The sequence below is a fragment of the Procambarus clarkii genome, chromosome 3, assembly GCF_040958095.1.
Source record: "Procambarus clarkii isolate CNS0578487 chromosome 3, FALCON_Pclarkii_2.0, whole genome shotgun sequence".
In the NCBI taxonomy this organism is placed as follows: Eukaryota; Metazoa; Arthropoda; class Malacostraca; order Decapoda; family Cambaridae; genus Procambarus; species Procambarus clarkii.
In genome coordinates, this window is record NC_091152.1 from 15,384,713 (window position 1) to 15,394,712 (window position 10,000).

Here is a 10,000-nt window from a genome sequence, read left to right on the forward strand (position 1 = left end):
CCATGTGTCGGTCGGTCAGTCCATGTGTCGGTCGGTCAGTCCATGTGTCGGTCGCTCGGTCAGTCCATGTTGTCGCTCGTCAGTCCATGTGTCCTTCGGTCAGTCGATAGTCGGCAGTCAGTCTGTGTTTCCCCCTACATGTGCCCCATCAGTTTACCCCCCCCCCCTCAAGTGTTACAAGCACACATAACCCCCCTACACAACACCTACATTTATCTTGTCTCCATCATCATCATCTCCGCTTCGTTCCTCACTGTGTTTCGTTACCAGCTGACCCCTGGTCCTCGACCCCTCGCCCCGCCCTGGTCCTCGCCCCGCCCGCCCTGGTCCTCGCCCCCGCCCTGGTCCTCGACCCCGCCCTGGTCCTCGCCCCCGCCCTGGTCCTCGACCCCGCCCTGGTCCTCGCCCCCGCCCTGGTCCTCGCCCCCGCCCTGGTCCTCGACCCCGCCCTGGTCCTCGCCCCCGCCCTGGTCCTCGCCCCCGCCCTGGTCCTCGCCCCCGCCCTGGTCCTCGACCCCGCCCTGGTCCTCGCCCCCGCCCTGGTCCTCGACCCCGCCCTGGTCCTCGCCCCCGCCCTGGTCCTCGACCCCGCCCTGGTCCTCGCCCCCGCCCTGGTCCTCGACCCCGCCCTGGTCCTCGCCCCCGCCCTGGTCCTCGCCCCCCGCCCTGGTCCTCGCCCCCGCCCTGGTCCTCGCCCCCGCCCTGGTCCCGACCCCGCCCTGGTCCTCGCCCCCGCCCTGGTCCTCGACCCCGCCCTGGTCACTGTTACGGTGGGTGTACCCTCGCCCCACCTCCGCCTCCCGGTAATAAAGGATTATAATATTAAAAAAATGTTTTGTTGTGTGAGAGGCAGAGGTGTGTAGACACATTATGCCTGTATCCACCTGCCCCTTCCCCAAGGTCCAGCTCCCCCTTCCCCAAGGTCCAGCTCCCCCTCCCCCAAGGTCCAGCTCTACTGACCCTCTGCAACACCTCACTGACTCCCGGCTACCTATTTACTGCTACTGAAAGGAAGGGAAACTTGCCCAACCCTTTTAATCATTCCTGGGATTCGAATCCTGGATTCCCGAGTGCGAGTAGAGAACGAGTAGGATCCCGGTAGTGCAGTCCGGTTTTTCTCGACACACAATTGAGAACTCCGACTCGAATCCCGGGCGGGACAGAAATAGCTGGGCACATTTCCTTCACCTACTGCCTCTGTTCACTTAGCAGAGTAGGTACTTAGGAGTTAGTCAGCTTGTTGTGGGGTTGTATCCTGCGCAGGGTCACTAATTCAGCTTGGTGTGGGGGGGGGGGTTGGATGTTACCGCGATAAAAGCCAACGTGTATGAATACACGCAGGCTTCCTGTCCCCGACACTGTGAATTATATACTACTGACGGCAGTTATCTCTCCCCTCCCTCTCACCATTCATGCTTACCTTCCCTTTCCTATTATTTCTAACATCCATCCCACAGTAAATACTACCGTCCTTCCCTAACAATACCCCCCACCCCCCGGCCATCCCGACACCCCTCTCTTCCCTCACCCCGCGGGAGAGGCTGGGAGGGAAGTGAGGGGATAGGATTTCAATCTTTTTCTCCCACTGTCGCTGGCTGTCATCGGTGGCCGACACCCCGCCCGGCGGGTGCGGTGTACCTACACTCCCACAGGATAGGACCGAGTACAGAGCCCTGTGGGACTCCACTGGTGACTTCACGGCCAACGGAGGTCTCACCCCTCACCGTAACTCTCTGCTTCCTATTGCTTAGATACTCCCTTATCCACTGGAGCACCTTACCAGCTACACCTGCCTGTCTCTCCAGCTTAGTCCTCTTAGCGTACTGTGTCAAAGGCTTTCCGACAATTCAAGAAAATGCAGTCCGCCCAGCCTTCTCTTTCTTGCTTAATCTGTGTCACCTGATCGTAGAATTCTATCAAGCCTGTAAGGCAAGATTTACCCTCCCTGAACCCATGTTGGCGATTTGTCACGAAGTCCCTTCTCTCCAGATGTGTTATTAGGTTTTTTCTCACGATCTTCTACATCACCTTGCATGGTATACAAGTCAAGGACACTGGCCTGTAGTTCAGTGCCTCTTGCCTGTCACCCTTTTTGAATATTGGGACCACATTCGCCGTCTTCCATATTTCTGGTAGGTCTCCCGTCTCCAGTGACCTACTATACACTATGGAGAGTGGCAAGCAAAGTGCCTCTGTACACTTTTTCAGTACCCATGGCGAGATCCCGTCTGGACCAACAGCCTTTCTAACATCCAGATCCAGCAGGTGTCTCTTGACCTCCTCTCTCGTAATTTCGAACTCTTCCAAGGCCGCCTGGTTTACTTCCCCCTCTCCTAGCGCATTGACCTCACCTTGTTCTATTGTGAAGACCTCCTGGAACCTCTTGTTGAGTTCTTCACACACCTCTTTGTCATTCTCTGTATACCTGTCCTCGCCTGTTCTAAGTTTCATTACATGTTCCTTCACTGTTGTTTTTCTCCTGATGTAACTGTGGAGTAGCTTTGGTTCGGTCTTGGCTTTGTTTGCTATATCATTTTCATAATTTTTCTCTGCTACTCTTCTCACCCCTAACATACTTATTCCTGGTTCTCTGGTAGCTCTCTCTGCTTTCTGGTGTTCTGTTATTCCGGAAGTTCCTCCACGCCCTTTTGTTCAGTTCCTTTGCTTCCATACATGTCCTATTATACCATGAATTCTTCCTTTGCTTCTCGGATTTTTCCATTTGGGCCGGGATAAACCTGTTTACTGCCTCCTGACACTTTTGGGTGACATAGTCCATCATATCTTGAACAGACGTAGCTCTGAGGTCTGTGTCCCAAGGTATTTCCCTTAGGAAACTTCTCATCTCCTCATATTTCCCCTTTCGGTATGCCAGCCTTTTGTTTCCTAGTCCTTTTTTTGGAGAGATAATTCCTAGCTGTGTGTGTGTGTGTGTGTGTGTGGTGTGTGTGTGTGTGTGTGTGTGTGTGTGTGTGTGTGTGTATGTGTGTGTGTGTGTGTGTACTCACCTAGTTGTACTCACCTAGTTGTGCTTGCGGGGGTTGAGCTCTGGCTCTTTGGTCCCGCCTCTCAACCGTCAATCAACAGGTGTACAGGTTCCTGAGCCTATTGGGCTCTATCATATCTACACTTGAAACTGTATGGAGTCAATGTGTATGTGTATGTGTGTGTGTGTGTGTGTGTGTGTGTGTGTGTGTGTGTGTGTGTGTGTGTGTGTGTGTGTGTGTGTGTGTGTGTGTGTGTCTTAACTTGCACACTAGAGAGTGCTATTTAATAACCTCAAAATGCACATATACAACCTATTATAAAATTAATGAACCTTCTTGTATAGCCATAAAATTAGCTTCATTCAAAAGACAGATAAGCAAACAGCCAGCCAGCCAGCCAGCCAGCCAGCCAGCCAGACAGCCAGCCAGCCAGACAGAGAGACAGAGACAGAGAGACAGAGACAGAGAGACAGACAGCCAGACAGAGACAGAGAGACAGACAGCCAGCCAGCCAGCCAGAGACAGAGAGACAGACAGTCAGACAGCCAGCCAGACAGACAGAGAGACAGAGAGACAGACAGCCAGCCAGCCAGCAAGCCAGACAGAGACAGAGAGACAGACAGCCAGCCAGCCAGACAGACAGACAGACAGACAGACAACAGCCTCCTCTCGTCTCCAGTAAGGTTCAGTGGGCTATAAAAACTAGTATAATGTTGGGGAATACTTGAACGTGTATCTGGTGTTTAGAGCAGCATGGCAAATATACATAATAATGCCATGAGACTGTTTGTTTCTTCATACACACCCTGAGCCACACCCTGCTCCTCCCTGCCTCATACACACCCTGAGCCACACCCTGCTCCTCCCTGCCTCATACACACCCTGAGCCACACCCTGCTCCTCCCTGCCTCATACACACCCTGAGCCACACCCTGCTCCTCCCTGCCTCATACACACCCTGAGCCACACCCTGCTCCTCCCTGCCTCATACACACCCTGAGCCACACCCTGCTCCTCCCTGCCTCATACACACCCTGAGCCACACCCTGCTCCTCCCTGCCTCATACACACCCTGAGCCACACCCTGCCTCATTCACACACTGCGCCACACCCTGCTCCTCCCTGCCGCATACAGCACAAACCCTTTCTTGCCCCTGCATAATGCCCATCATGAAACCCAAATCCTCCCCCTCCCCTTACCCCAAGTAGCCCCTGCTTTCCCAACCCCTGGTCTTCTCCCTGCCCCAAGCAGGCCTGAGCAAGACCAAAGCCCTCTATCCCCCACTCCACCTCCCTCCAAACCCCTGTCAACTACACCGCAGGAGGGCGTGCCCTCTCCCCAAGCAATCCTGCTCCCTCACCCCCAGGACTTCTTCCTGACCCAAGCAGGCCTGAGGAAGACCTAAGCCCTCCACCCCCCAACCCACCTCCCCCTGAACCCCTGGCAACTACCTCACAGGAGGAGGAGCCTACCCAAGTAGCAAGGACCATAGAACACCTCCTACACTTGTAGGGAGTGTGGGTGAAATTGGATATAAGAAAGTGAGCTTCAAGGTAATGTACTCAACATTGATGGGATTACCAATAAAGCAAGTGAACTGGCAGAAAGGGTGCAAGAAAAAAACCCTGATGTAATAGGACTAACAGAAACAAAATTGTCAGGAGTCATAACAGATGCTGTGTTTCCAAAGGACTACTATATAGTAAGGAAAGAGAGGGAAGGGAGAGGAGGTGGAGGAGTGGCCCTGCTGATAAGGAAGGACTGGAGTTTTGATGAGATGGAAATTCCGGGCTGTGACGGATTCAGAGATTTACATAACAGGAACTATAACAATGGGTGGACCTAAGATAATAGTGACAGTCATTTACAACCCTCCCCTAAATGACAGAAGACCTAGACAGGAGTTTGATAGGAACAACATGGCAACCATTAATATAATAGAGAGAGCAGCTTCAGTTGCCCTGCAGGAATGGCTCAAGACTCTTAATCATGGGTGATTTCAACCATGGAAAGATAGACTGGGAGAATGGGGACCCACATGGTGGAGCAGATACGTGGCGAGCTAAACTCTTGGAAGTGGCAACAAGGAATTTTCTGAGCCAGCATGTCAAGGAACCCACAAGAATGAGAGGCAATGATGAACCAGCTAGACTCGACTTAATATTCACCCTGAATGAGTCAGAAATAAGGGAAGTCAAAGTTGAAGCCCCCATAGGAATGAGTGACCACAGTTGTACTGACCTTTGAGTACTTGGTGGAGGTAGGGATAACCTATCCAAGGATGGGAGTGGAGGGGAAAAGACTGAATTACCGAAGAGGAAAATATGACGAGATGAGGAACTTCCTAATGGGAATACCATGGGAAACAGAACTTAGAGACAAGAATGTGCAGGTCATGATGGATATTGTCACCCAAAGTGCCAGGAAGCTGCAGACAGGTTTATCCCCGTCCAAAAGGAGAAAAACGAAAAACAACAGAAAAACCCATGGTTCAACCAGGAATGTAAGGTAGCGAAACACTGAGTAAAAGAACATGGAGAAACTACAGAAGTAACAGAACACCTGAGAGCAGGGAGAGGTACCAGAGGGCCAGAAATGAGTACATCAGATGTGAGGAGGGAAGCAGAGAGACAGTTTGAAAATGACATCGCGAAGTAAAGCCAAGACCCAACCAAAGCTGCTCCACAGCCATATCAGGAGGAAAACAGCAAGTGAAGGAACAAGTGATGAAGCTGCGGAAAGGGGAGAACAGATACACAGAGAATGACAAGGAGGTGTGTGAAGAACTCAACAAGAGATTCCAAGAGGTCTTCACAATAGAACAAGGAGAAGCCCTGCACTAAATGAGGAGGCGGCAACCTTGGAAACCTTGGAGGAATTTGACCTCACCAGTGATGAGGTCAAAAGGTGCCTGCTGGAGCTAGATGTGACAAAGGCTGTTGGGCCTGATAGAATCTCACCATGGATACTAAGGAAGGTGCAGAAGCACTAAGTGTGCCACTCTCTATGGTGTATAACAGGTCACTGGAAACAGGAGACTTACCAGAAAGTTGGAAGACAGCTAACGTGGTCCCAATATACAAAAAGGGTGACAGGCAAGAGGCACTGAATTACAGGCCAGTTTCCTTAACTTGTTATACCATGCAAGGTGCTAGAGAAGATCGTGAGGAAAAGGCTCGTAGAGCATCTGGAGGGAAATAACTTTGTAACGCACCACCAACATGGGTTCAGAGATGGTAAATCGTGCCTCACAGGTTTAATAGAATTTTATGACCAGGCAACGAAAATTAGGCAGGAAGAGAAAGGGTGGGCCGACTGCATTTTCCTGGATTGCCAAAAAGCCTTCGACACAGTACCCATAAAAGGCTGTTAAAAAAGTTGGAGCAACAGGCAGGAGTAAAAGGGAAGGTGCTCCAGTGGATAAGGGAGTACTTAAGCAACAGGAAACAGCGAGTAACGGTGAGGGGGAAGACATCAGAGTGGCGAGATGTCACCAGCGGAGTCCCACAGGGCTCAAGTACTTGGACCCATCCTGTTTCTAATATATGTGAACGATCTTCCAGAGGGTATAGACTCATTCCTCTCGATGTTTGCTGATGATGCAAAAATTATGAGAAGAATCAAGACGGATGAAGATAGACAGAGACTACAGGATGACCTGGATAAACTGGAGGAATGGTCTAGAAAATGGCTGCTGAAGTTCAACTCTGGAAAGTGTAAGGTGATGAAATTAGGCGAAGGGAGCAGGAGGCTGAACACAAGGTATCATCTGGAGGGGAAATCCTGCAAGAATCAAATAGAGAGAAGGATCTGGGGGTTGATATCACACCGAACCTGTCCCCAGAGGCCCACATCAAAAGAATATCATCAGCGGCATATGCTAGACTGGCCAACATAAGAACTGCCTTCAGAAACTTGTGTAAGGAATCTTTCAGAACCCTGTATACCACTTATGTAAGACCAATCCTGGAGTATGCAGCTCCAGCCTGGAGTCCATACCTAGTTAAACACAAGACAAAGTTAGAGAAGATTCAGCGGTATGCCACCAGGCTCGTCCCGGAACTGAGAGGATTGAGCTACGAGGAAAGGCTAAAGGAGCTGAACCTCACATCCCTGGAAAACAGAAGAGTAAGGGGAGACATGATAACCACCTACAAAATTCTCAGGGGAATTGACAGGGTGGACAAGACAAACTCTTCAGCACGGGTGGGACACGAACAAGGGGACACAGGTGGAAACTTAGTACCCAGATGAGCCACAGAGACGTTAGAAAGAATTTTTTCAGTGTCAGAGTAGTTAATAAATGGAATGCACTAGGAAGTGATGTGGTGGAGGCTGACTCCATACACAGTTTCAAATGTAGGTATGATAGAGCGCAGTAGGCTCAGGAATCTGTACACCAGTTGATTGACAGTTGAGAGGCGGGACCAAAGAGCCAAGCTCAACCCCCGCAAGCACAATTAGGTGAGTACAATTAGGTGAGTACACACTGCGCCACACCCTGCCCACTGCACATATAGGCATCTACTATTACCGCACACAACACAGGGATGGGGGCAGCAACACGCCCTCTTAATTAACTGGTCGAATTTTACACTTTGGTAACCAACGTTACTAACGCAATCTTTCTATGAAAAACAACGGTTCAAAAAACTCTACATTTTCTATGCATCGGACTCGGTAGGTTAGGTGGGCTGCTTGGGTACGTGTCTGGTTAAGTTCGAAGGTTGGATACTTTACGGAGTGGCAAGTGAAGAGAGCGGCCCGACCCTTGACTGCTACGGGCTCACCATAGCCCGTGCTACTTTGGAACTTTTGTTCCGAGTAGCTGAATCTAAAACAACAACCTGACTGGCTGACAACTGTACAGGGTGAGGAAAGGTGCCTCTCTCTCTTTATATTAACTACAACAATACAATACAATACAATACAATTTTATTTAGGTAAGGTACATACATACAATAAATTTTTACAAGGATTGGTTGACTTATAGGTAGAGCTAGTACATACAATGCCTAAAGCCACTATTACGCAAAGCGTTTCGGGCGTTTCGGGCAAACTAAGCTGTGTTTGTGGGGGTTGGGTTCCAACTCTTGGGGCCCAAATCTTACTATTTGCTTGACTAGATTGTTAAGCTTCGTAATTCCTTCATTTAAAACATGTAAAGATTTTCGTGAGGGGAACAAGTTGTGCCGACTTGCCTCCTGCTAGTGAACGTGCGGGTCTCCTGTCACCTGATCCTCGTTATGCCTATTTAAAATGTTGTTTCCACAGTCGTGGATTGTGTCTTAATCACATTACGGGAGACATTTGTATTGTTTGACAGGCAGGTCCTTGCAGCCTATAGTGTGAGGAGACCTCCTTGGTGTCGTCAGCATGGTGGGGATCCTCTCCAAGGTCTTACACTGCCACCGACCGTCTTTCACTACCACATTATATCATTACTTTCCACTTAAGGTTGAACTCCAAGTCACTCCTGCCGTTCAAGTCTTCCTGCCGTCTTACACTGTACAGTAAGTGTTCTTACAAGTTTTACAGGTGCCACAAATATTGGTATGTTGAATATTATCCTCCCTGGTAGTACAAAAACTGACTTTAGTAGGAGCCAGCTTCTTACAATTGACAACTCTTATAATCCATCTTCCACCGTGATTCTGCCTTCTGTCTTTCAAGTATTCATTTACCCTGTGTATGAACACTGATGTCATTGAATACTGTGCCATCATTTTGAGTGTGTTTCCTTCAGAGCACCAAACAATCAAAAGCCATTTACTCAGCTCAGAAGCAATGTGCTATCCCAACTGTTCTCTCTCTCTTAACTCATCTCCATCAGCCTGACCCAAGACCTCAAGCGGGTCCATACATGCTAGTCATAAAACCCTCAGCATTCTGTAATAAAAAATGAGCTTTCCAAATGTCCGACTAATAACCCACTCATTATATTGTTCATTATATTGTTCATTATCTTACATAGTAAGAGAGAGAGAGAGAGAGAGAGAGAGAGAGAGAGAGAGAGAGAGAGAGAGAGAGAGAGAGAGGAGAGAGAGAGAGAGAGAGGTCATCCCTAACTATACTCCTGGCGAGCATTGGAGCAGCGGTGAGGGTGCAGCTGGTGCCCTCCAGGGCGACAGTTCCACTCCCTGACAGGCTGCACACACTAACTATTATCACCATGCTGCTGCTGCTGCTCTCACCAACAGCTTGGACCACAGTTCCACGCCCGGGCAAGGGGGAGACGTTTCCTTACACCTGATGCCTCTCAACACCTAGCATTAGACCCTTCAGACCTGGTGGTATAAGGTACCTGGAGCTTTGTAACTGCCTTATTCCCTCTCGTGTTCCAGAGGATACCCTCATCCTGCAGCCAGTGTTTGCTAGTGCCGGCTACTGACCACAAGCCCCGCCAACCATGGCCAACTTGTCATGGTTAGCGGGACTTGGTTGGCGGGTCAGGCTATTTCTTAGCATTTCATACCTAGCTCTTGATACACACTCTCCAACCCTTCATATATAGAGTAGCTCAATATTATATATATTATATATATATATATATATATATATATATATATATATATATATATATATATATATATATATATCTGCCCGAAACGTTTAGCGTAATAGTGGCTTTAGGCATTGTATGTACTAGCTCTATCTATAAATCCATCAATGTATATATCTCACCTTGTATGTATGTACTTTACCTGAATAAACATTTGATTTGATTTGATTTTATATATATATATATATATATATATATATATATATATATATATATATATATATATATATATATATATATATATATTATATAATATATATTCACCAGCTTTTTTATATTCAAAACATTTTAACAAATATGTTGGTAGGTGATTTTTGTCACTTCATGTATAACACAGGTGAGTACAAAGGTGCCACTTTAATGTGTTAGGCGGGACACATAGGAGACGACCTTGTCACGTGAAGGACGCCTTCACTTGGCCACGGGCCAGACTTTGACCCAATATATGAC

General features: G+C 48.7%; 1 protein-coding gene across 1 annotated transcript in view; it reads left to right on the forward strand.

Annotated features, from left to right (window-relative positions):
* The window catches only part of LOC138368450 (thrombospondin-related anonymous protein-like), a 34,064-nt gene that overhangs the window by 6,786 nt on the left and 17,278 nt on the right, over positions 1-10,000 (forward strand). The window contains exon 3 of the mRNA XM_069330969.1: positions 271-803. Within this exon, the coding sequence (XP_069187070.1) occupies positions 271-803 (533 nt within the window). The remainder of the gene's footprint in view (positions 1-270; positions 804-10,000) is intronic.